General features: G+C 41.8%; 2 protein-coding genes across 2 annotated transcripts in view; both read right to left on the bottom strand.

Moving 5' to 3' along the window:
• Window positions 1-2,199, bottom strand: part of PPP4R2 (protein phosphatase 4 regulatory subunit 2) — a 54,526-nt gene extending 52,327 nt beyond the window's left edge. The window contains exons 1-2 of the mRNA XM_045990674.1: window positions 1,924-2,199; window positions 835-916 (exon numbers count right to left, since the gene is read on the bottom strand). Coding sequence (XP_045846630.1) covers window positions 835-916; window positions 1,924-1,957 — 116 coding nt within the window. The 5' untranslated portion in view covers window positions 1,958-2,199. The remainder of the gene's footprint in view (window positions 1-834; window positions 917-1,923) is intronic.
• An 18,686-nt stretch (window positions 2,200-20,885) lies between these two features.
• GXYLT2 (glucoside xylosyltransferase 2) overlaps window positions 20,886-27,300 on the bottom strand; it is a 94,052-nt gene continuing 87,637 nt past the window's right edge. The window contains exon 7 of the mRNA XM_045989667.1: window positions 20,886-25,379. Within this exon, the coding sequence (XP_045845623.1) occupies window positions 25,197-25,379 (183 nt within the window). The 3' untranslated portion in view covers window positions 20,886-25,196. The remainder of the gene's footprint in view (window positions 25,380-27,300) is intronic.

Below are 27,300 nucleotides of genomic sequence, written 5' to 3'. Positions count from 1 at the left end.
CAAAAAGAATTTTAAAAATAGACAAGACATAGGGAGACAAAAGAAAGCTCATTTAATAACACTGCACCCAAAGAAACCTATCTTCTTCCTACTTCCCACCCCCTACAAAAAGAGAGTACAAGCAAGTCACCAAATCTACACTGCTTTCTACGAATTAACTTAGTGATGGCAAAAACAACTCCTGCAACACAAACTACACACACAATGAACTGGAATGGTACTTAAGAAAACAGCCCTAACTTCATAGTTTAAGTTTCAGATTCTCAACATTTGGAAACAAGCCTAATAAAATGCTGAGCATATGTAACAAGTTAGCTATCCTAGAAAGTTTACAGGACAATCAAAACTGTAGCATCTGGAATTTGTCAGATAATCACCCTAAGTCCTCAAGAGAATAAATACAAGTGACACTTCAAACACTCATATATATAAATACGACAACAAAAGGTTGGACAAAGGACAATATGAGAAAATACCACCAACAAAAAAAAATTGAGACAGAATCAAAGCCACAAAATTCCAGAAATAAGCCTGTTTGTTAGGGCCAAAATGGGTCATAACGGGATAGGCATTCTTTTCCCTAGCTCTGCAGACTAGTAAATTCTAAATCTACAAAAGCACAGATACGAAGGAAATTTTAACAAATTTTTAAACTCATCACAGAGTGTGCATAAGGGAAATAAAACATACGCACTTAGGAAATGCTTTAAGTAAGTGGAGCTTGTACAGCTGTAAAAAGATTATTCAATTTTTCTGAAATTCACTTTTCCCCCCTTCTAAACAGTTCTGAATGATACCTACGACCATAACAACAAATACATGTTTTCAACTCACATTGTCTCTCCAGTCTTGGCTACATGACAAAGAAACTGATCCAGGACAGGACAAACTTCCTTTTTTCCCCTCTTCTCAAAATCTAAATAAGGGAAGAAAGAAAAATTATCAGTATTTTCAAAGTCCATCAACCACTTACAGTGCACCATAAAAACAAACTTTTCTCCCAGTTCTTTCTCAAATATAAAAAGCAATTAAAAATGTATATATATTATCAGCTTCTCAGCCACATATTCACCTGTCACAAGTTCTACTTCTAACACTGGTCCCTTCACGTTGTAACAAGAATCCTCCTAAAGGGGGCACTCAACTTCTCCACACATCAGCCTTAATTCAGTGTTTCTCAAAGTGTAGTCCAGGGGAACACCAATACCAGATTTATCTGAGACACCAATTAAAATAGAAATCCCAGGCCCCAACCCCCATAAATTGTTTATCTAGGTAAAGTTCATAAATCTGCGTCTTAAGAAACCGCAGCTACCTCATGGTGCCGTTTCCACATGATTTCGATGTCAACGCATAATTGTGAAAACGCTGAAATCACACGCTATTCTAAGTTTGAGAACCACCCGTTCTCACGCCTGTTGCGTGGAAGGCGACCACCTCAGAATTAGGGCGCGTGGAGGAATGACTTCAGAAGCTCTGTAAAAGACTTCCTGAGACTCTTTAAAGTTGTTCTGCCGCCCTCTCCCCCCGCACCAGCACCCCAAACCTTCTACTTTTTCTCTCACCCAGTCGCCTGCCGTGCGGGGGCCCGACGGAAAACGGAGCCTACCCGTAGAGGGGCTGCGGGCCCACGACCTCAACCCGGAGGGGTGGGCGAGAGGCTGGGGCCCCTACCAAAGCTTCCCCGGCTCCCCTCCCCCAGCCCAGACGTCGGCGGCCGACACAAAGCCCAGAGCCGGGCGGGAGGGAGCTGCCCACAGGGCTCCCCGCCCCTGGGGAGGTGGGAGGGGGATGGGAGCCGGGGAAGCGTCCCCCCCCTCCCCCGCTCCAGCCTGGCCCGGCTCCTCAGAGCCCCCAGCCCAGAAAGAGGAGAGGGGGCCGCGGAGGGTGAGGAGGAAGGGAGAGGGGGGCAGCTACCCCCACCTTTCAGCGCCTCCTGCAGCCTCTCGACGTCCATGGCTTCCCGGAGTCCCTCGCAGCCTCCGCCTCCCTCCGCGGGTCTCCCGGGGACCGGAACGCCTCCCCCCACCCCCCCGACGCCCTCCCCCTCCCTCGCACACACTCCGGCACGCAGGCGACCGGGGGGGGCACCGAAGGGAGCCGGGGGAAGCGAGCGAGAGAGCGAGACCGAGAGAGCGAGCACCTCCCCGAGCCGCTACCACCAGCCCTCCAACATGGCGCCCGGCACGTCACCGCGCGCACGCTCCCCGCCGCCGTCCTCGCGCCCGCCGCGCGCCCCGACCCGGAGCCCGAGAGCGCGTGCGCGGCGGAGGCGTGCCCCCCGGGCAGCGCCAGACGCCCGGCAGGCGCCCGCCGCCCCGCCTTCCCCCGGGTGGTGGACCTTGGCTTGCCTGCGCTGTGCTCCAGGCGGATTGGTCGCGGCCGGGGACTGCAGGCCCTAGTTTTGAGTCTTTGGCATTTGCTAGCTGTGTGGTGTTGAGCAGTTTACCCAGCCTCTCTGAGCCTTTACTTTCCCGGTCCGTGCATGAGGGCACTGGTATCGACCACTCTGTACAGTTGCTGGGAGAATTACGTGTGTACACACAGCCATCAGAGTACTCATTAAAAAAAACATTCAGTGTTATGAATAATCCTACCAAGCATATCTCCCTGTCTGAACCCAACACTCATCACTGACCTACCTTGAAGAGAACTGATACATAAAAAAAGATTAAAAATTTAGCGATTGGAACCATCTGGATTCAAAACCCAATTCGACTATTCCTATGTGACCCTGGACTAGTTATTTAAACTGACAGAGCCTCAGTTTCTTCACCTACAAAATGAGGGTTTGTAAAACACCCCTGAGACTCGAGTGAAATGGTGAACATGAAGCGTTTAGCACAGTGCCTGGAACTTGTAAGCACTCGGTTAACGTGGCTGCTGTTTTCGTTGCCATCAGGATTTGGATTGCATTACATAAGCACCCAGGAAGTTAGGGCGGGACCTCAGAAGGCCTCTCCAACCCCGACATTTCACAAATGGGAAAGCTGCGGTGTAGAAAGCTAGTCTGGCCAAAGGGCACCAGAACCCAGAACATCTTGCTCCCAGCCAGCGTGTTCCTTTTTATTATCTTCTCTTGTCTCTGCGCTTTCCAGGGAAAAGATACGGAGTTGTTCCACCTTGTCTCCTGAAAGCCTAGCACAAAGCCACGAAAGGAAGGAAGAAGAGGGGAGGAGGGCAGGAGGAAAGAAGGCTATTTTTGACTTGTGTCAGAAGGTGGGAATTTGGACACAGCGCTCCCAACTGCTGACCCTCTTAAAATAATGGCTCTGACCCTGCCTCTGGGTGGCAGATGTAGGCAAAAGCTCCCCAAAGCCAAAATACTTCTCATTTTGCCATCAGAGAACCAGTCCCTAGTGTCTTTAGACCTTTAATTGTTCAGAGCATCCAGTTAAAGAGCCTTACAGAGGGATGTATGAGGTTAGCATCAAATATACACACCCACCATGCCCAGCATTTAGTTATGGTGGTCCCTTCTAGTCTGAAGGGGCCTATTCTCTAGATAGTAAAGCCTAGGCCCCTTTCTTTCTACCACCCTGTCCTGTTTAGGCGAGTTTCTTTTTTGTTAGACTTGTGTGAGACCATATAGTTACTACTAGCCATGTGTGGTTATTTAAATTTTAATTAAATTTTTTAAAAATTTAAAATTCACTTCTGGAGTTTTTCAATAAAATTCATTTCTCAGTCGCACTAGCCACATTCCAAGAGCTCAACAGACACATGGGACTAATGGTTTCTGTATTGTCCGGCGCAGATCAAGAAAATCTCATTATCAGTGTGCCTGGGTGGCTCAGTCAGTTAAGCCACTGACTCTTGATTTGGGCTCAGGGCATGATCTCTGGGTGATGAGATCCAGCCCTGGATGGTAGGAGTTTGCTTGAGATTCTCTCCCTCTCCCTCTTCCTCTGCCTCTCCCCCTGTGCATGCTAGGGTGTGCGCTCTCTCTCTCTCTCTCCCTTTTTCTCTCTCTCAAATAAATAAATCTCTTTTAAAAAATGAAAGAAAATCCCATTATCGGAGCGCCTGGGTGGCTCAGTGGGTTAAAGCCTTTGCCTTCTGCTCAGGTCATGATCCCAGGGTCCTGGGATAGAGCCCTGCATCGGGCTCTCTGCTCAGCAAGGAGCCTGCTTCCCCTCTCTCTCTGCCTGCCTCTCTGCCTACTTGTGATCTCTGTCTGTCAAATAAATAAATAAAATATTAAAAAAAAAAAAAAGAAAATCCCATTATCCAAAAAAGTTCTCTTGGTTAGAGAACATACCATGCTAACTTCTTCCATCTCGCCTTGTCCCTTTCCATCAGCTATTCCCCTCACTTGGAGATGCCTTGACTTCAAAATGCTGGAGAAAGTCTATGATAGGAGGCAAAGTACACAAAACGGTGACAGGCTAAGGGAATCAGGGAAAGTATCCCTGGAGGAACTAGTGTTTAAGCTGAGACCTCGGTGATGAGTGGTAGGTAGCTAAGTGAAGTGGAGAGGAGAAGCTTGAAAACAGAGAATCCATTGGTGCACAGGCTTCGAAACGAGAAAGAACTAGATGGTTTCTAAAGACTCATAGGAAATTCAGTCTGCCTTAAATTGAGAGTGCAAGGGCAGAAGAGGCAAGACGTGAGGCTGAAGTATTATTGCCTTTGGTTCATTTCTTCCTTCTTGAAATTCTCCTCTTGCCAACGTGCACAGTCTTTGTGCTTGCTGGAGTCTCCCACTGACACTAATTCCATAGGAGGAAAACATAATGCAAATGTGACAGCCAGCTTCCACCATTCCCCCAGTAATCCTTGCCTCCTGGGATTCGTGTCCTCCTGCAGTCTCCTTCCACAATGAATCAGAGTTGGTCGGGGTGACCAATAAAATTTCAGTGGAAGGGATGTCATTTGACTTCTGAAGCTAGGCCATAGAAAGTGCTGTGGCTTCTGCCTCACTAGAGCGGAAACCAGCTTCCCTGTTATTACAACCCCGAGAATAGCCTTATGAAGAGCCCCAAAAGTAGAGCTGAGGCCTTTGATGTGGGTCCATCAGCCCCAGGAAATCCTTCGAATGACAGCACCCCTACCTGGCATCTGGACCACAGCCTTATGAGGGATCCCAAGCCAGAGCCACAGACCTAAGTTGCTTCTCAATTCCTGATCCACAGAAACTATGAAGATGAAAAATTCAGCTTCTAAATTCTGAGGTAACTGTTACACAACAATAGATAACTAATGTAAAGAATGAGAATATTAATAGTAATAGCTAACATTTATTCAGTATTTTCTATGTGTCTAGTATTCTTTTAGGCACTTTACCAAAATGTCTGATTTTAGCCTTGCAAATATCCTATGAGATTAGAGATATTATCCCCACTTATGGGAGAGAAAACAGGTATAAGGGGTGAACCAACTTGCCCAAGTTCACACAACTAACTACACAGACAGTTGACTGACCCATGATTCAAATCTAGAGTCACTGCAGAGCCTTTGACATCTTTCTTGTCCTCAAGAAGTTTGCAAACTACCCAGAGAGATAAGATGTGGGCACAGACTCTGAGGCAGAGTAGAAGGCAAGTATGCAAATCAGGTGGTCAAAGGCCTGAGAAAATTCCTCCAGGCAGGGATAGAAGTTGCCTTTTAGAAGGATCTCACTTAAATGTTCTAAAAGATTAGCACCAATAGGGAAGAAGCTTCCAGGCAGAGGGAGTGGTATTAACCAAGCAAACAGCGCTTGAGGGCCTCCTAGGTACTGGGGAAATGATGGACCTTAAACATGAACCTGCAGGAAGACTGGCCCATTACTCTGAGTGTATGAAGGAGAGAAAAAGCTGAGCTTGAGAAGAGAAATACACAGTAGGAAGTGGAAGAGGAGACAGAGAAATAGGAGAAAACACCTGTAACTAAATCGGAGAAAACGTGCAAGGATGTTCTTATAACCCCAGAGAGAATTACTGGCGTTTGTCCATCTCTCTGAGATGAGTCTGTGGGAAGGGATGAGAACAGGGAAAATCTAGAAAAATCTAGAAAAACCACACCACATCTGCAAGGGCTGGAGAAAAGGGAAGAGGCAAGGTTAAAATACCACAATAAAAAGCCGTAGAGGCGCTTTGATTTTCATGGCCTTTTAGTCCTTATTAGTATATCACAGTGAATACCAAGATGAAGCTAGGATATGAAGGTGGACCAATGAAGATGAATGCAATTTCCTAAATAGGCAAGAGGGTAGCTTTACATATCATCAGGGTTAACTGTTTTCCAGACACTTTCAAGAGCTAACAGATTTTCATCAGAAATAAGGGGAAGAAAGGGTCTGTTCCGAAAGACCCTTGATTGTTTTCTCTGGCATCATAAAACGGGTGAGATTGCTGACAGCAGCCATGTTGGGCTGAAGAGTACCCCCAGGAGAGGAGTAAGGGCGGCCTAGGTTGATGACTTAAATAAGGTGGACAGTGGGGACAGATGGGAGTTCACTTCAAATTGTGTGAAAGAAAAGGGGGATTTATTAGGAGAGAAGGGTATTCTATGGGATCCAGGACTCTCACCAAACCCATTAGCCATTCTCTTCCTCAGCTCTGCATATCTTTCTCTCTCTCTGAATCAGTGTTTACTGCTCACAAAAAGATGCCCTCATTGCCAAAGACTCACTAAGATAAATGACCAGTATCTTTCAGTCACAAGCCGACTTGGGCCAAGTGCCCACTCAGCTGTGGTCTGGAACCCAGGGTCTCCCAGTGTAAATCTGAATGCTTTGGCCATGAATGTGGGGCAGCAGGGCCAAGCAATGGAGAATTCTCAGAGAAGTAGGAGGTGTGGTGACCAGAGGCCCCAGATATGACTAGAACAAGGGACCCAATTGTCCCTAACCAAACTCACATATGAGGCAGAATGGTACCCCGTGGAGCCCAAGCCAATGAATAATCTGAAGGTTCATCCTGACTGTGGGTGTTGTTTAGAAACACAATCCCATCATCCTGTTTGGGAGTACAGTCTTCTAAGTGCGGGCAAGAAACGGCATGTCCCTCTCTCCCACAGGCAGGGCTAGGTAGGTACTGATCGGTTCTTGCTATCAAAGTCCACTTTTTAGCCTAGTCTCTCCCTCTTTCTCTCTCCTTCTCTCATATATTGTACGTATATATATTGTGATGATTAACTTTGCTTGCCAACTTGTCTGAGCCACAGAATCCCCAGATATTCAGTAAAACATTATTCTGGGTGCTTTGGGATGAGAGTAACATTTAAACCAGCAGACTAAGGAAAGCAGACTGCCCTCTTTAATGAAAGTCTGAATAGAACAAAAAAGCTAACACCTCCCTCCAACCCACCCCACCCACCCCAATGGCTTACTAACTGGGTCGTTGGCTTTTTCCTGCCTTTGGATTCAAACTGAACCACTGACTCTTCCTGGATCCCAGGTCGCCTGGCCTTTGGACTAGAACTACACTATTGGCTCTCCTGGGCCATCAGGCTCAGACTGGAATTAAACTATTGGCTCTCCTGGGTCTCCAGCTTACAGACTGACCCTGCAGATCTTGGGACTTGCCAGTCTCCATAATCACCAATTACTGTATACCAATTCCTTATAATAAATGAACACACGAACACACACACACACACACACACACACACACACACACATCCTATTGGTTCTGTTTCTCCACAGAACCCTGACTAATGCATATGCACATATAATATTCAATAATTGAATATGTTAAAATTGAATGGTGTACTCCTTAAAAGAAAAGGGTCTAACATCAAACAGATCTGGATTGAATTTCTGGCTTATCACTTCCTAGCTGAGTGAACTCGGGTAAATGATTAATATCAAAATGCTCCAACTTCCTGATCTATAAATTGGAGATGTAGTAGTATGTCACTCATAGCCTTGCTGTGAGAATTAAGCAAGTGATCTGATTCAGTCAGCATGAGCCATTGTTGTTATTAGATTAAGAATTACAAAAATAGGGCGCCTGGGTGGCTCAGTGGGTTAAGCCACTGCCTTCGGCTCAGGTCATGATCTCAGGGTCTTGGGATCGAGTCCCGCATCGGGCTCTCTGCTCGGCAGCGAGCCTGCTTCCCTCTCTCTCTCTCTGCCTGCCTTTCTGTCTGCTTGTGATCTCTCTGTCAAATAAATAAATAAAATCTTTAAAAAAAAAAAGAATTACAAAAATAGTATTTCTGATTTTGTTGCCTTTTTAAAAAAAATTTCAAACTCACCAATAAGTTGCAAATATTACACAAAGAACATTTTTTAAAAAACCACGTGAGGGTAAGTTGTCAAATACATTCCTCCAAGTTCCTAAAAATTACATTCCTCTTAGTATGCAGGTCCTACAAAGGCATTCTGCTGCCTAACCACAATCAAGATCAAGAAGTTAGCATTCATAGATTATCTCCATTCAATCCTCAGACCCGATGCAAGTTGTACCAGTTAACTCACTGTGTCCTTTCTAGGAGAAGGATCCAGTCCTGGAGCACATGTTACAATTAGTTGGTAGGTCTCTTTAGTCTCCTTCAGCCTGAGGGAGCTCCTCAGTCTTTCCTTGACTTCCATTGACCTTGACCTTGTTGAAGACTACAATTGTAGACTGTCCCTCATTTGGGGTTTGTGTGATATTTCCTCATGATTAGGTTCAGGTGATGCATCTCTGGCAGGAATGTCACAGAAGGGATGGTGTGGTCTTCTCGATCCATCCTACTGGGTGGCCCACAATGTCAATTTGTCTCATTACCGTGATTAAGCTAGTACTTGGCCAGATTTCTCCCCTGTGAGGTTGCTCTTTTCCCCTTGGTAACAGTGTTAGTTTTCTGTGGCTGCTGTAAGAAGTTACCACAAACTGGGGAGCTTATAATAGCAGAAATGTATTTCCTCACATTGCTGGGGGCCAGGAATCTGAGATCAAGGTGTCAGTGGGATTTCACCCCCCTCTGGAGGCTCGAGGGGAAGAATCCATTCTTTACCTCTTCCTGCCTCTACGGATTGGTGGCACTCCCTGTCACGTGACTGCCCACCGTCAGTCCAAACTCTGCCTCTGTGCTCACTTGCCTCTTCACCTGTCTGTCAAATCTTGACCTTACTCTTAAAAAAGACACTGGTCATTGGATTTAGAGCCCACCTAGATAATCCAGAATGATCTCCTCAGTTCCAGATTCTTAAATTACATCTGCAAAGACCCTTTTCCCAATAAGGAACAACCACAAATTCTAGGGATTAGGACATAGACATATTATTTTGAGGTTACCATTCAGCCCACTATAGTTACTTAAAGAGCTTTGTGGTGAGGGACTTTGAAACTTTACAAATATCCCGTATCTGATCAAACTTTCACTCTCCAGTTTTCATGTCCATTGATGTTTCTTGGTTGCATTAAGTATTACTATGATGGTTGCCAAATGGTGGTTTTCTAATTCCATCATTCCTTCTACATTTATAACTTGGCAATATAACATAAGGAAAGCATCATCTCACATTAATTCATTTTTTTTTAAATTTATATTAGTTTGGACTCATGGATTCCTATTCAGTAGGTCATAGTTCATTACTATAACTATTTATTTTGATGCCTAAATTGTTCTAGACTTGGCCATTAGGACCTTCATTCAGCCAGCTTCTGCATCCTTTTGACATGGGCCCATCATTCTTAGGGCATGTCTTCTTTTTCTGGTACAAAACGTTATTCCAGGCTCAATTTGCATCTTCCCTTCTTCAGCCCCAGAATTAATCATTTCTTCAAGCCCTGATTTCTTTTAGTGGAGAATGCTATCTATGTAGGAGTCTGGATAAGATGGCTAGGGTGTTCATTGCCATTAATATGTTAGTGCTCCCAGACCCTATTGGCAGACAGATTTAGAGAACATACACATGTACTCATACACACACACAGCTACAAATACATTTATTTCTATATTTGACTATATAAACATATATTTGAAACCAAGAGTTCACAGCTTCCAGTTCCAAACCAACACTGGGGGATTCATTCTAGTTTTTTCCTTTTCCATATGTACAAAGCTCCAACAGTAAAAAACCTGCTGCCGTTATCCTCAATATATTTATTTATTGGATCAATCTTCCTTAGACAACCAGCTTGTTACCACTGCCAATCCCTTTAACACTAGGCCTTCCTACCTCTGTTGGGCTCTGACACCCTGTACCAGGCCACCTTCCCCCACTCCCTTGTGGATTCCTGCTTCTTTGGCCGCACTTAACTGGCATGAGAGTGAATTATCCAGGAAGGAAGAGTAAAAATTTTTTGTATTTATAATAAAAAATAATTACAGTGACTTTTAATTCCTCAAATAGTTGATAAACAATGTTTCATAAAGCATTTCAAAGAATACAGGACAAGTTAAAGTCTCTCCCCTACCCAGTAACCCACCACAGCTGTAGGAAGTGTACTGAGTTTGCTGTAAGTCTTTCCAGATGTTTATTAGGTGTTTACATGTCTCACCTGTATTATTACAACAGCCTCCAACAGCTCTCCTGCCTTCTATCCTTGATTTCAACACAGCAACCGGGATCCTTTTAACAAGAAGAGCAGATCCTATCACACCTCTGCTCAAAGTAACCCCGCTCCTCATCTGACTCAGTGTAAAAGCCACAGTCCCTACAGTGGGTCATTCTGCCACTCCACAGCCCTCCAACTCCATCTCCTACCACTGCTTTCAAGCCCTTCTTCTTCGTCGTCGTCGTCTTCTTCTTCTTTTAAATTTATTTATTTGACAGAGAGAGACACCGCGAGAGAGGGAACACAAGCAAGGGGAGAGGGAGAGGGGGAAGCAGGCTTCCCGCTGAGCAGAGAGCCTGATGCGGGGCACAGTCCCAGGACCCTGGGATCATGACCTGAGCCGAATGCAGATACTTAACGACTGAGCCACCCAGTCACCCCTCAAGCTTTTCTTCAAGCTTTTCTTCAAGCTGTTCCACCCCCACTGGCCTCCAGGATGTACCGTCAATCTGTGGCTACACTCCCCACTTAGGACCGTGCCTTTTTGCTTTTCTTGGATTTGGCTATTTTCTGGCTTATCACAAGCTATGTCACATTTGCAATTGCCTGAGCACATGTGGATTTTATAGCGTTACCACTGGCTGGAGTAGGTTGGGTGGGGCATGGTTCAGCCTCCACCAGCAAAATCACAGGCTTAGAACCTAAAACTGACCCAAGGAAATTCTCAGGCCTGAATATTTCCTGAGCGTGTACCTTACGCCAGAAACCCATCTGTGGAGATAGCCTTGCACAAGGCAGATGGGATCCTTGTCGTCAGGAATCTTACAGTCTAGTAGGACAGGCAGATGTAAAGGAAGCAGACAATTACATAAGAGCCCAGGTATTGTAGGTTGTGAGAAGCACAGTGAAGGGAATCAACAGAATAAAAATGGTGTGAGGACCATGTGGGCAAGCCAGTGTAGATGGGCGATCAGAGAAGGTGTCTCTGGAGAGGTGACATTTGGATTGCGACCTAAGCCATGTTGGGGAAGAACTGGGGAAATGAGAGACAAAGGCTTTGAGAAAGCAAAGGACACGGTGTGTTCTAGGAAGCTGAAAGAGGGCTGGAGCATCATGGGTGAGTGGGGAACAAAGCGGCGGCAGCGATGGGGATGCCAGGCACTGTGGGTCCTCCTGAGACATCCTACTCAGTTTGGTTCTCATCTTCAGGGTGATAGACAGTGGAATGCTACAAGCAAGGCAATGGCATGATTCAGTTTATCTGTGTCAAAATCACCATGTTTTCTTGTCCAGTCAGGGGTGTCCTAGTTCCTGTCATTTCCTCTAGCATCCTAAAATCTATGAGGGAAGACATGCCACCAAGACCTGTCATTCTCCAAACTTAGAGTGAGTTAGAATTACTAGGAGAGCTTGATAAAAATAGGTGTTCTGGGTCTTTACCCCAGAGATTCTGATTTAGCAGGCCTGAGGTAGGAGCCAGGAATCCCCATTTTAGCAAACTCCCAAGTGGTTCTCAAATTGCTGTCTGCAGAGCTACCTGGAGGGCTTATTAAAACACAGATGTCTGGGCCTCCCTCCCGAAATTTCTGATGCAGATCTGGAATGGAGCCCAAGATTGATATTTTTAACAACTTTCCAGGTAATACTGATGCTTCTTGTTCAGGAATGACACTGTCAGAACTGCTGTTCCAGTGGATTCTAATAAAAGTGATCTCTGGGACACACTTTGAGAAACACAGGCCCAGGGACTAAAGCTAATCTTAACCAGTATGTTGTAAGGGTGCTTTGTAGTACCTCCGAAGCCAATCTTTTAGCTCTTATCTCATTCCACCCACTCTCTACCCTGGGACAACTCCTGGCTCTTTCCTTTTAACCATTCCTGGAATTTGCTGTGACTGTGCACTAGGCCTTGCTATGTGCCGTTCTTTCTCTTTGCAGTGCTCTTCCCCTAATCATTCGCTTAAGACTCTGCTCAGGGATGCCTAGGTGGCTTGGTTGATTAAGCATCCAACTCTTGGTTTTGGCTCAGATCATGATCTCGTGGACATGGGATTGAGTCCTGTGTCAGACTCTGAGCTCAATAGGGAGTCTGCTTCAGATTCTTTCTCCCTCTCTCTCCTGCTCTCTCTCTCCCTTTCAAATAAATAAAATCTTAAAAAAAAAAAAAAGACTCTGCTCAAATGTTATTTCTTCCATGCTCAGTGTCCCCCCAACTCTGCTCTAGGTGTTAATTGCTTCTTTCATTGGCTTGCCTAACACTTTGTATATATCTCTAACATAGAGGTTTGAAAATATTTTTGACAAAGACCTGAAGTAAAAAGTTCATTTTATTTTATTTTTAAAGATTTTGCTTATTTATTTGAGAGAGAGAGATCGTGAGCGAGGAGGAGAGGAGCAGAGGGAGAAGGAGAAGCAGGATCCCTGCTGAGGAGGGAGCTTCACTTGGGTATTGATCCCAGGATTGAAGGCAGATGCTTAAATTACTGAGATACCCAGGCACCCCCAAAAATTCATTTTATATTGCAACACAATAAACATATACTGATATAAGAAATTAAAATAAGATTTTGTAAAACAATATCTTAATATGCACTCTGACATTCTATTTCATTTTTTTAAAAATGCTAGCTAGCTATGACTTTTTTTTTAAAAAGATTTTATTTATTTATTTATTTTTTTTTTTTTTAAGATTTTATTTATTTATTTGACAGATAGAGATCACAAGTAGGGAGAGAGGCAGGCAGAGAGAGAGAGAGAGAGAGGAGGAAGCAGGCTCCCCGCCAAGCAGAGAGCCCGACGCGGGACTCGATCCCAGGACCCCGAGATCATGACCTGAGCCGAAGGCAGCAGCTTAAACCACTGAGCCACCCAGGCGCCCCTTATTTATTTATTTAAGAGAGAGAGAGAACACAAGCAGGGAGAGTGGGGGAGGGAGAAGCAGGTTCCCTGCTGACCAGGGAGCCTGATGATGGCCTAACTCAATCCCATGTGGGACCCCAGGATCATGACCAGAGCCAAAGACAGCTGCCTAACCAACCGATCCACAGAGGCTCCCCTAGTTGTGACTTTCTAAATTTACTATGATATAAACACACAGCTCCAGTAAACTTTTCTCCTATCACATTGTAATTTTATATTTATCTCCTCAATTGAATTGTAATCTGTTTGGGGGCACTGGGTGGGTTTATCTGTTGGGCATCCGACTCTTGGTCTTAGCTCAGGTCTTGAGCTCAGTTTTCGATCTCAGGGTCATGAGTTCAAGCCCTGCGTTGGGCTCACCACTAGGTATGGAGCCAACTTAAAATAAAAAGTAATCTATTTGAAATTTAGGGATGTGTTTTATTTATCATGTGTCTCCAAAACCAACTAGTGACTTTAGCATTTAATAGATCTCAATAAATATTAATTGAATGAATGAATACAAAGACTTATTGCCTTTGATTGTCCTTCTCCAATATTGATCCAATCATTAATATCCAGATAAACACAAGTCAGCAGGATCAACTGCTGAATCAAAAGAATACCATATGGGAATTAATTAACGTCAACACTTATATCTTGCCATATACATTAAAAATTAGCTAAAAATGGATCATATATCCTCACCTGGCTGAGAAAGAAATCATGTCTCTCATGTTTCTTTTTTTTTTTTTAGATTTTATTTATTTATTTGGCAGAGAGAGAGCACTAGAGAGCACAAGCAGGGGGAGCAGCAGAGGGGAAGGGAGAAGCAGGCTTTCTGAGTGGGGAGCCCAAAGCATGGCTGGATTCCAGGACCCCAGCATCATGACCTGAATCAAAGGCAAATACTTAACTGACTGAGCTACCCAGGTGCCCCTTTTTTAAATAAGGACATTAATCTACCCTCAAGACTTAATTACTTTTCAAAGGACACACCTTCTAATACCATGACGGTTAGGATTGCAACATATAAATTTTGGAGGGACACAAACATTCAGTCCCTACAGTATGAAACTTAAAACTATAAAATGTTTGGATGAAGACACATGAGAAAATCTTTGCAACTTGGGATAGGCAGTCACTTCTTAAAACACAAAGCATAAAACAGAAAAAGATAAAGTTGACAAATTGGACTTTACCAATATAAAAATTTTTGCTCTTGGAAAATGCATTAATGGAGTACCATTAAGACAACAAAAAGGCAAACCACAGACTAAGAAAAAATATTTACAACACATATATCAAAGGACTTATACCCAGACTATGTAAAGACTCCCCAAATTCAGTAGTAAGGCATTAACAACCCATTCTTTTTAAAAAATGGGCAAGAGATTTGAGCATTTTACCCATGGAGACATATGAATGTCAACTGAATACATGGGATGACTCATTAATTACTAGGAAAATGCAATTTAAAATCATAGTAAGATGCCACTTCATAATCACTAGATTGGCTAAAATTAACAGGATTGTCCACACAGTCTAGGCAAGGATGTGGCGCAACTAGAACTGCTCATGGGAATATAAATGGTACAACCAATTTGGGAAACAGTTTAGCGATTCCTTAAACAGTTACACATACACGGGCTGTACTACTCACCTATATCATTCCTAATTTTTGCCCAAGAGAAATTTTTAAAAACGCCCCAGAACTTGCTTATGAATGTCCATAACAGCTTTATTTGTAAAGTCCAAAACTGAAGACAAGCAAATCCATCAACAGGAGAATGAACAAACATATTAGGGTTAATCCATAGAAAGAACTATTACTCAATAATAAAAAGGAATGAATTATTGAGACATGCACGATGTGGGTTAGTCTGAATTATGCTGAGTGAAAGAAGTCAAGCAAAAAGAATACCTATGGTATGACTTGATTTATATAGAATCCGAGAACTTGTAAACTCATATAAAGTAATAGGAAGGAGATCAATGGTTAGCCAGGGATGGGGTTGGAGGATAAGACAGATCAAAAGGGGGAATGAAGAGACTACTATTAGAGGTGATAAAAATGTTTGTTACCTTGGTTTCAAGTGAGCATACATAAGTTACAACCAACCAAATTGCACCTTTTAAATATGAGAAGTTTATGGTTTTTCCCTTATTAGCATAACGAAGTTGTATAAAAATAGTAATGACTATCTAAATGTAAGTCACAAACGCAACAAACAAAACAAAAATCTAAATCCAAAATACAGTGTATTTAAAATGCATACCTTGGGCGCCTGGGTGGCTCAGTGGGTTAAGCCGCTGCCTTCGGCTCAGGTCATGATCTCAGGGTCCTGGGATCGAGTCCCGCATCGGGCTCTCTGCTCAGCATCGAGCCTGCTTCCCTCTCTCTCTCTCTCTGCCTGCCTCTCTGTCTACTTGTGATCTCTCTCTGTCAAATAAATAAATAAAAGCTTTAAAATTTTTTTTTTAAATTAAAAAAAAAAATAAAATGCATACCTTAGGGCGCCTGGGTGGCTCAGTGGGTTAAGCCTCTGCCTTCAGCTCAGGTCATGATCTCAGGGTCCTGGGATCGAGTCCCGCATCGGGCTCTCTGCTTGGCAGGGAGCCTGCTTCCTCCTCTCTCTCTCTGCCTGCCTCTCTGCCTACTTGTGATTTCTCTCTGTCAAATAAATAAATAAAATCTTAAAAAAAAAATAATAAAATGCATACCTTAGAAAAAGGAAATAAGGGATAATAGAATTCAAAGTATTTGGGACTCTTTGGAAATCAATAAATTAAATCACCCAAATGTGATTTACATATAATATATTAATTATATTTATTATATAAATTATATAATTTATTTATTATATAATTGAAATAATAGCCTATAGACTGGAGTGTAAATGTCACACAGCTTGAATATATAAAATATACATATAATATATATTATATAATACGTATTATATAATATATATTATAAAATAATAATGGCTAATAAAATCTAGTGATGGGAGAAAAGTCAATAGGAGGATGTGTAAGAATGCTAATTTCCAAATATTTTGTGCAGGCCCTTGGTTTTTTTTTTTTCTTAAAGATTTTATTTATTTATTGACACAGAGAGAGACAGTAAGAGAGGGAACGCAAGCAGGGGGAATGGGAGAGGGAGAAGCAGGGAGCCGGATGTGGGGCTGGATCCCAGAACCTTGGGATCCTGACCTTAGCAGAAGGCAGATGCTTCAGGACTGAGCCACCCAGGTGCCCCAGGACCTGGGGGTTAATTCAAATTTTCCCAAATGAAGCAGAGATAAAGAGGACAAAGGGAAGAAGGAAAAGAAGGAGGAGGGACAGGGTAAAGGGGGCTGGTGGGAGAGAGGGAAGGAAAAGAATTATTTTCCTTCCTTTTTTTTAGTTTGAATTCAATTAGCTAACATACAGTACATCATTAGTCTCAGATTTATCATCACCGGTGCTCATCACATCACGTGCCCTCCTTAATGCCATCACCCAAATACCCATCCCCCACCCAAGAATTATTTTCATAATAACTAAAATAAGATCATAGATATTACATTTTATTTTTTACTGACATGAAAAACATTTATCAGTTGCAGACGATAAAACAAAGATTTGAGTACAAGTGGTTTATTTGGGGCCAAATCCAAGGAAACGCTGGTACAAGAGTGGAAAGTGAGTCAGGAAAGGGAAGCCAATGAAGAAATGTATTATCAAGGAAGTCACTACTCTGTGAGTCGTTTGACCGGCCTCTCCCCCACCCCACCCCCAGTGCAGAATTCTGAGACAGACAACCAAGAGTTACCCAACCTGAGAAGAGAGGGAACTGGGGTATGTATCCACCAATTTCCATCAATCAGCAGTTGAGGGGTACTCTCATGTGTTCATTTTCCAGCACTTTCAGCCTTCCCATAGGTGAGTGGAGCAGACTGCAGTGGAAAGAGACCTTCAGCCATGGAGTCACAGGGACTGGAAATTAGATTTCTTGCTGGTATGTGTGGAAATAATGTGTGTTAAGGGAATAGGGAGTGCATCCTGTACTAGTCATCCATTACATGCCAGATACTGTAGGATCTGAACAGACAGATGGCAACCTTGAGAAGTTTAAATTTCCACTCACTTGAACACAGCCTCTTAGTTTTATGTTAACTCTCTCCTGCACCACTATGCACATGCAAACACTAGCAAAGTTTTACAAACAACTATCAAGTCTTAAACATTTAATATAGCAAAGCTGGTATCAGCCCTTTGATTTTTCCTTTAACTCTGTGCTTGCAATCATTTCTAATAACAATAATTTAGATGCTGGAGAACTCAGCTTCCTAGTATGCCATTTAGATTTGCTTTGCCACTAGATCCAAGGTAGCAATTCTAAAAAAGAAGTGCTATTATTTTGATAAGATCTAAATGCTCAGTAAAGAGACAGGCACAGATATTCCCAGGAGTCTCTTTATAGTCGTAGCCCAAGAAGCCTAAGTAAGATACATCTATACTCATGATTTTGACTGTCACCTCTGAGAGTCTACGTGGACTGTAGAGCAGAGGGATGGCAATAAAACACTCTTGTTCCAACAGTTTATGAGAATGTACCCCCCCTCCCCATGATCCATTCCTATTAGTTGGTGAATTGCTTCTTGGATGAGAGATTTATTTGGTTAATAGTGGTTCTCAGTGAGGGCGGGGGGAGATATATTACAGTTGTTTTAAAACATACACCAGGAGAACAATTTTCTTGATGTCTTGACCCAGGTTGACAATACCATTTTTCAGCTGGACATGGAGACAATGTATTTTTCCAAAGATGGAATGATTCTGTTGGAATGACATGAAAATTTTATGGCTGGAGTCCTAGAAGGATTTGTGGTTTTCAATAAAATATTAATGAAAAAAAAAGCATTGTTAGAATGATACTTTTCCCTTGGCATCGTTTAAGCCTTGAATTCAGAGCTATTTCTGGACTTTTAACTTACATGAGCCAATACATTCTTTCTCTGTCTCCCTCTCTCTGTGTCTCTTTCTCTGTATTACTTTGAGTTGTATTTGCTGTTCCTTGCAATTTAAAGAGTTATAACTAATGTGGAAATTGGTAACAGGCATAGTGTGGTTTCCAGGCAGCCAAAATCCCACAAATGTCCACAACCGAGCCATCAAAAACAGATTATGGAAACACAGAGCATTTAGGAGGAAAGGAAGTTAAACATTATATTACCCAACTATGTCACTTTTTGGACAAATAAGTAAATCTCTAAGAAATTCAATGAATCAATACACTTTCAATGAATGAGACTTTAGAGGGTAGGGTATTATAATTCAGAACAATGAACATTTATAAGACACATAGTTTTTGAGAACAACACTCAAAGTCAAGACAGTGTGTCATGAAGCTTTGTGGATAGGAACTGGTCCCAGTTCGTGATACAGCAGAATCACTTCATTCTCAATAAATACATTTTGAGCACCAGAAATGGTTTAGTCATTGAGTTAGGCGATGGTCCTAGAAAAAGGAGCAAGATCACTAAGGACTACACCGTTCTCAAGGAACACTGTGTCTAGTGGGGAAGACAGTCAATAAATGAAATGTTTTACCCCTGTAAGTCTTGTTACTATTACAATACATACTAAAAAGAGAAAGTACAGGTTGATATGAGTGAGGGTAAGAGGAAGACCTGCCCTTATGGGGGCATCCAAGAAGGCTTCCATGAGAAAATGGTATTTAAATCAAGACCTGAAGGATACTAGAAATTTGCCAGGTGAATTTGCAGGTTGGAGGATTCCAAGCACGTGCAGAGCCCCTCTGTGGGTAAGAGCTTGACTTCTTAAAAGAAGAGAAAACGAATCAGCGAAAGTGATTAATTAGAGGAGTGGGAAAGCAAAACTCAAACAAGGCCTGGCAGCTAGGAAGGAGGTAGATCACACAGGGACTTCCTGAGCTGTTTAGAAAGAAGTGTGGGTATTACCATAGGAGCAAAGGGGAACCACTGAATGGCTTCACACAGGTGGGGTGGGTTATGGTTTGCTGGGGTCCAGAGTAAATAGCGAGAGAAGACCAGCATTAGAACAATGATCCAGGCCAGAGATCACAAGACCCCAGACAGTAATGGTTTGAATGGAGGCAACAGTATAGAGAAACACAAGAAGCTAACTCAGTTAATATTCTGGAGGTAGAAGCAATACACCCTCTGCCTTTTCGGTACTAATTTAATTTGTATATGGTCACTCCAATTTGAAGGGTTTTTGCTGCTGCGGAAACCAGTACCAGGAGTGGGCTATTTTAGTGGGGGAAGCGATGATTCAGGGAGGAGGGTGGTGCACAAGGACGGAGAGGAAACAGACAGGAGTAATGGCCAGGTTTCTGGGGCGAGGCAGCAGGTGGATGCTGGTGACATTTACCAGCTTATAAAACAAAGGAAGAGAAGGACAAATTGGTTGCCATTCCTCCATTCTGATACTCTTTAAAAACCAGTTAGCCATTTACTTAGTGGCCTTAGAGGACCACAACAAAGAATTTTTAAAAATTTGAAATTCCATGTTTCTGTTTATTCCTTACCACAATCCAGGAGGAGGGTCTTCCGCAGCCCTGCCACCGTAGGTGGGAAGTCTGAAGTGGAAAGGGGGTCAGTAAGGATTGGGGGTGGGGTTGGAGCTAGGACTTAAATTCAATATTGTCTACATATAGGTCCTGAAGCTTATATGTCTTAGTAATTGGATGTGGGTTCCCAGTTATTCCAGAACACCATATCCAAGTATCTTAGCATTTTAAAATGTTTTAAAATATAAGAAGGGGCGCCTGGGTGGCTCAGTTGTTGAGTCTGCCTTCGGCTCAAGTCATGATCCCAGGGGCCTGGAATCGTGTCCTGCATCAGGCTCCCTGCTGGATGGGAAGCCTGCTTCTCCCTCTCCCACTCCCCATGTCTGTGTTCCCTCTCTCATGGTCTTTCGTTGCCAAATAAATAAAATCTTAAAAAAATATATAAGGAGGGAACTTAGTGGATGCATGGAGTATCTTGTGCTAATTTTAAAAAGAGACCAGGGATTGGGCTAAAGGCCTTTGTATAGACTCAAAACTCTTGTCACTCTTCAGTTATTTTTGATATGTGTTATTAGCTTAACAAGTCCATTTTAATTCTGCCAAATAACATGTAGGAATAGGAAGAACTGATTTCCCATCCTCCAAAGTCTCATTGTACCTCAAACATAAAAACATCCTTGAAACCAAACAACATATGATTTATAATATGGCATTAAAAATTTTTGTTTTGAATTTTATGCGGCTCGAACTCACAACACTGAGATCAGTAGTCTCGTACTCTACTGACTGAGCCAGCCAGGTACTGCTATAGTACAGCATTTTTAAAAACAAAGCGAAGTTTTAATGACTTTTAAAAATAGGCTAAGCTACTTACTAAACCAAATATTTCTTTACCAGTTCTTAAGAGGAAGGACTTAAATATTACTATTTTATATTATAAAATTGCAAACTTGAAATCTCATGAGAAAAGAAACACACTTCCAAAATAACATCAAAAGACATGTCTTTTTAAAAAGCTTTTAATTTAAAAAAAGGGTAAAACAGGAGATGGCGTTCAAAAAGACAAGTAATTAAATCATAACATTTCTGTTCTTTTAAATGCTGTAACAATTCATTTTCTCTGAAGTATTGTGTTTTTTTAATGCTCATTTCTTCCCCCAAAAAATTCCTTAAAAATAAGTTTTCCAACATATAAAAATCCACACAGGATCTCCTTGGGAGCAATAAACAAATGGTCCACTTTTCAGTGACAACACAAACGTGTAAACCTAATGATGCAGAAATCGCACTGACTCTTACATGTTCGTTCAGACACGCACACATACGTGCTTAATCTTGAGGACACAAGAGAGTATTTCCAGCTTTAACCTGTGAAGAACAGAAACTAGGATAACTTTCTCTGTTTGGCAGCGAAATCTCATCAGCTTCAAACACCAGCCCTGCAGCTGTGAAATGAGTTGACCTAAGATGTCACTGTCTAGAATTCTTCAATTCACAGAGCGCGACAGATTCCCAGGGCTCTTTCCTTAAAAGGCATGTAGGGTGTGTGTGTGTTATCTATGTATGGGTTGTGTGATTAAAAAAAAAAATTTGCGAAGTTTTTATCATAAAGATTCCATCTACGGATTAGAGCTTCCTTCAACCTGCGTAGGGATCCCCGAGTTCTGTCGTCTGTCATTAATGCCAAGCCTCTTGGTATTACTCAGTAGCTTACATCAAAGATAGGAAGGGAAAGGCAAAAATGAAAAAAAAGGAAGATAAAAGAATAGGACCCAAGAAAGAGAAAAACCTAGGAAAGCTTGTCTACCATACCATTCAGTGAGGATAAAATAATTTGTATCCCCATGACATCCAACATTTTTCAGTCATGAAATCATGTTCATGGTGGTTCAGCCCACATGAGCAATCTATCTTTTTTTTTTTTTAATAAATATCGGGCAACATTTATACATAAATCTAAATTTCTGTGAATGTTGTCCTCTCTTCTGGGTGGGTGGAGGGATTATTCTACTACTGGATCACTATTTCGTGACATCGGTAAAGTCTTGTATGGCTGGCTTGTTTTATGAACACCGTAGGGGTAATAAGATAAATACTCTGAAACCTTGATGAGTCCATATAAACATCCATTTTGATGATAAATCCAGTCATAGTCACAACAAGTCACAATGGAAGCACTATGTAACGAGACTTCAAATAAACAGTGAAGCTGGAGTGTTCTCCCCTAAATGCTAAATTGTCATTCAGGAAGTTGAAGGAAAACTTAAACAGATTTTCTAGCCAGTTAATGTTTTTTAAACGTTGAAATTTTTAATGAAAGTCACAATTTTTGAGATTTGTATTGGAGAAATACTCAGCAGGAAAAATATTGTAAGAATAATGACCCTACTATAGAAAGTCTCACTCTCAATGCATTAAAAAATACATTTTTCTATTGGCAAGTGTTCTTTCATTCTCCAGTGGAACTCTGTAGTCATATGCATTGATCAGAATTCTGAAGGAAACAAGAGGAGGAGATAGAGAACCAGTCTCATGCTCTTCCCAATACAGATACAACATGCCATATGGAGCAACACAACCTTTGGCAAACTTCAGACCGTAGACTGCATGATTTAGGAGTCCACTGAATTAAAATTTACAGTTCCCAGATTTCTAAGGTGCTAATGTCATAGTTGTCTGGAAATTATCAAAGGCAGAGAAAATACTGCCTCATGGTAACATACCAAATAGAAAATAATTAGCACTTTCAGGCAGCAGAGATTGGAACAGCAAATGTTCTCCAAATTCTCCTCCAAATTCACCTCAAATTTCAGGATAGCATGAAGAAATTCCAAGGCAGGAAAGCATACCAAAATTCTAAAGTTTCACATCCTCATAATGCATCATTCTAGAATGTTCTAGAATTCTCTCATGGACCTTTGTTAGAAATCCAATTCTGGGTATTTAGACCAGAACCAATAGTCAAGAGTTGTGGGTAAACCAGACTCTGATAAAAGAAAAGGTGTTGCAGAATTCAAAGTCTTTACAGCAGATTTTTTGTGGAACTCACCGAAGGAGGAAAGGAACTTCTTTAGGTCAGTAAGTCATCAACAAATCTGAATGACATTTGTTGGGTTTACTGGCCATGCTGAAGAAGCAGGAAGACTGGAACAGAAGTCAGGGAAATCTGGCTCTTTCATTAAAACCCCATTTGTGGGTATGTAGGATGCTTTCTCTCCCATCCAAAAGACAATCCAAAAATTGCCCCAAGGCCTTTAGATATAAAATAATAAATGACATCACCTTTAATGGTGAAATGAGGAAGCAGAAAATATAACAGTGAAGAGTTCTACATCATAATGGTAATTTCCTTAACAAAAATAACAAATCACAGGCCATCAAACTGATCGAAACGAAAGTATGGGCCATTCCTCTAACAATTCAGAATTTGTTATTACCATAATGGTGCTATATACCAATATTCACTATATCTATATATTTCTTTGGAGTGCTGAGTTTTTCATATATTTTTTCAGCGTAAGACTTTTTCTATGGATATAGTACCTATGACATCGAACTGGGTTCCAGTACATAGAATACCACATCTGCATTAACAAAATATTATTTTTCATTTTATACTTTTCTTTATCTTTTTATCTTTATCTATCTTTATTTGTACTTATCTTTATCACTGTCTATATATGATGAAAAGTATTTAATATTTTTATTTACAAAAATTTGTCTGCAATACAGGATTCATGTTACCCTGTATGTTATGTCAACTGTATGTCTTACAGAACAGCAATTATACTGGGTGTCCTTGTTTCTTTGTAAGAAGAAGACCTAAGACCATTAGGCTGTTGTGAACATCAAGATCATTTCTGCACAAGTTTTCTGAGATAAATAAAGCCTTATGCAAAATGCTCTTACCCTGATACCAGCTACAGGTGCAACTAGGGATTAAGTCAACTCCCTTGGGGGAATATAGAATTTCCTCTACTGTAGCTAGGTGATAAGACTTGCCTGGTTCCTTGGCTAACAGCCGGGTAACCCTAGAGAAGGAAAATTATTTAAAGGGCCTTTTCTAAGGCTGGTATGAAGTTGAATTTTTTTGTCAGTGGAATCAGCTGAACTATCTATTCTGTACACATGAGTTGAAGTTGGCCTTTAATTTCCACCTATTGCCCAAGAGTCTAAAGAAGAGAGAAGGTCACCCCTACTAGGGTAAGAGATAAAATGTTTTTGTCTATGGGTAAACACAAAATCACATCTCTGTTAAAGTGACCCCTTGGGATTAGCACAATTATTGAATTTCCTTTCAGAAGGTATGGTTGCATAAATATTTCTTATGATTTAATCTCCCGCTAATCTAAACAACTTTTCTTTAAAAAAAACCCAGATATGCTTCATCCTTTAACACTGCCAATCAGCAGAAATCTGAATACTTCTGCCAGACGTATTTTAAATAAAGCACTGTAAACATAATCATTTTCTCTAAATTTTCATCTCTACAGAAATATCTCAGAGCAGGTGCCAGCTTTCACTCAACTACTATTTCATATATGTATTACAATGGAAAAGACAACCAGCAAATAAATATAGAAGTAGGGAGAAAAGGCTGGAAGCAACCCCCCACTGAAATAACAATCTTTTCACTGGTTGGTAGGATTATGGCTAATCTAATTTTGATTTTGGTCCGTGGACCTGTATTCCCTACAAATTTTTTTTTAAGATTTTATTTATTTATTTGACACACAGAGAGAGATCACAAGTAGGTAGAGAGGCAGGCAGAGAGAGAGGGGGAAGCAGGCTCCCTGCTGAGCAGAGGGCCCGACATGGGACTCCATCCCAGGACCTTGAGATCATGACCCAAGCTGAAGGCAGAGGCTTAACCCACTGAGCCACCCAGGCACCCATCCCTACAAATGTTTAACATTCTCTGTTGTACAACAAGCATAGATTCCTGTTATTACAAGGATATGGGGGTGTCTATTGCATAGGAAGAGTCTCAAGAATACTAGATTAATATACAACAGGAGATGTCACTGACGTGGTCTCAGACGTTTAACAGGCATTGGAAGGCTCACAAGATTCCTTTTCACAGCTAGCTCCACCTGCTTGAACAATATGAAATGAGTAATAATACCATTTAACAAGCCCAGAGAGATAAATAGCAATTTTTTAAAAAAATTAAAGCATATTTCCTTTTAGGGGCAATGAAATGAGCAACATGTAATGAGGCTTTTTAAACTTAACTGTCACAGAGCACCATTAAATATTCACACCAAAGAGATCCAGGCGGCTTAAAGATGAACGTCGCCTTGTTCCCAAGAGGCCGAATCCATTTGCGACAACATGAAAAATATTCAGTGCATCTGGTTGGGGCCCACATGGATGATGACGTGTTTCTCATAAGCCCTTTTCATTGTTTTCTCGATTTGCTTCAAAAACACTTGTGGGATTCGTCCACATAAAGTGTGCACAGTCTCCAAAAACTTCAGCTGGAGCGGGTAATACATGGATTGAAAGAGATTGTCTTGAAAGGGAAACTGAAAAAGGATTTTTTAAATGATAGAAAATGTTTAGTGACTGAAATGCCATTTACAATGCAAACAACATTTACTAAAGAATGAAACGGGGAATTAAACATGCAGGCATGGGTTAGACATTGGATGGAGATTTAACACCTGATTCAATCCTGTGCAATCCCAGGCAATTACTTACCTTCCCTGGGCCTCAGTTTCTTTCCCTCTTTAAAAAAAAATGATTTATTGGGTCCTTAAAGCTCTTAAAATCTAAGATCAAAATGTATCTTCAAGAACAACATATTTTCTATATAGTAGGCTCTTGCTGAAGAAAAGCAAGGCATAACTAGAGACTTGAAATCTACTGCATTAAAACATTGGATTCTTCATATTTTTTGTATTTGTTGCAACTTATTTTAAGATTTATTTATTTGAGAGAGAGTGAGAGTGCGCGAGCGTGCACATGCATTCATGGCCGTGGGGGTGAGGGGGGAAAGAAGAGGGAACAAGAGAATCTCAAGTCAACTCCTTCGTTAGTGCAGAGCCAGACATAGGGCTAGGCTTCATGACCCTGAGATCATGACCTGAGCTGAAACCAAGAGCCGGACTCTTAACAGACTGAACTATCAAGCACCTGTTTGTTGCAATCTTTTTTTTTTTTTTTAAAGATTTTATTTATTTATTTGACAGAGAGAGATCACAAGCAGGCAGAGAGGCAGGCGGGGTGGGGGGGGGGGAAGCAGGCTCCCCGCTGAGCAGGGATCCTGACACGAGGCTCCATCCCAGGACCCTGGAATCATGACCTGAGCTGAAGGCAGAGGCTTAACCCACTGAGCCACCCAGGCACCCCATGTTTGTTGCAATCTTAATGAAGAAACTTTAAGGTATGTCCACAGTAATTGCATGAAGTCCAGGGGTTAGCCATTAAGTAAAATTTATCATCACTGAACTTCATTTTAATAATTCAGTTACCAAATATTGGTTGTTGGTTTTTTTCCTCACTTAACATTGGGCTTTTGATTTGATTTGAATTTTAATTCTCTTATTTTCCCATGGAAGGTGGTTATGAGAAGAATTTTCCAAAATAAATCTTTCTGACCACTTAGTCATGAGCATGTTCAAATTTTTATTACAATCTGGTTGAAATGGAAAAGGCTTCCAATAGGTCAAGTCAAAGATTCATTGTTGGCAATTTTATACAGAAAGACCAGGAAAAAAAAAAAAGGAAAGGAAGAAAAGAAGGGTGAAAGGTCAGTCCTTGCTTGCGTGACAGCAGAGTGGGTGGGTGTCTGGTTTCCTAGAACAAGTTTTAATCCCTTTAAAGTTCATCAGAAATATTGCTTAAGCATGTTTATCAGAAATGTGAATTTCTTCCTGGAAGGAGATTATGCATTATGTAACACAAAAAGGACCATGTTTGGGACAACTGTTTTCTTTCTCAGCACAATTTAGACCACTGATAAACTCCTTTTTGGTCACGGTGTCCCTAGTGACAGGAAGAGAATAGGTCAGAGCCTTGGAGGCAACCTTGATTTTCTCTTTCCCCCACATCCCTCATCTAGTCTCTCAGCAGGGACTGTAGAATCTGTCTTTACCATGATGCCTGCGTGTGGCCACCGCTGCCCACCTTCCTGCTGTCCCCATGTCTCACCTCAAAGCCTGCAGTAACTCTTCATAAATAGCCCTTGTGTTCTCACTCTTGCCTCCTTGCACCGAGTTACCAAGGTTATATTTTTAAAGTCTAAATCAGACCATATCATTTTTCTGCAGGGGCTTCCCACTTCTATTAAAATAAGATTCCAACTTCTCTCTTATTCCCAAGACTCCATAAGACCTTGAACGCTCCTTGGTGTTCAGTCCTTCTGGTCACCTTCTGGTCACCTCCCTGCCCTTTGGGCACACCAAACTCATTCCTGCCTCCAGGGCTTTCCCTGGGTTATTCCTT

The sequence above is a fragment of the Meles meles genome, chromosome 20, assembly GCF_922984935.1.
Source record: "Meles meles chromosome 20, mMelMel3.1 paternal haplotype, whole genome shotgun sequence".
NCBI lineage: Eukaryota > Metazoa > Chordata > Mammalia > Carnivora > Mustelidae > Meles > Meles meles.
Note: the sequence above shows the minus strand (reverse complement) of the source record. Positions and strands in the feature narration are given on the sequence as shown.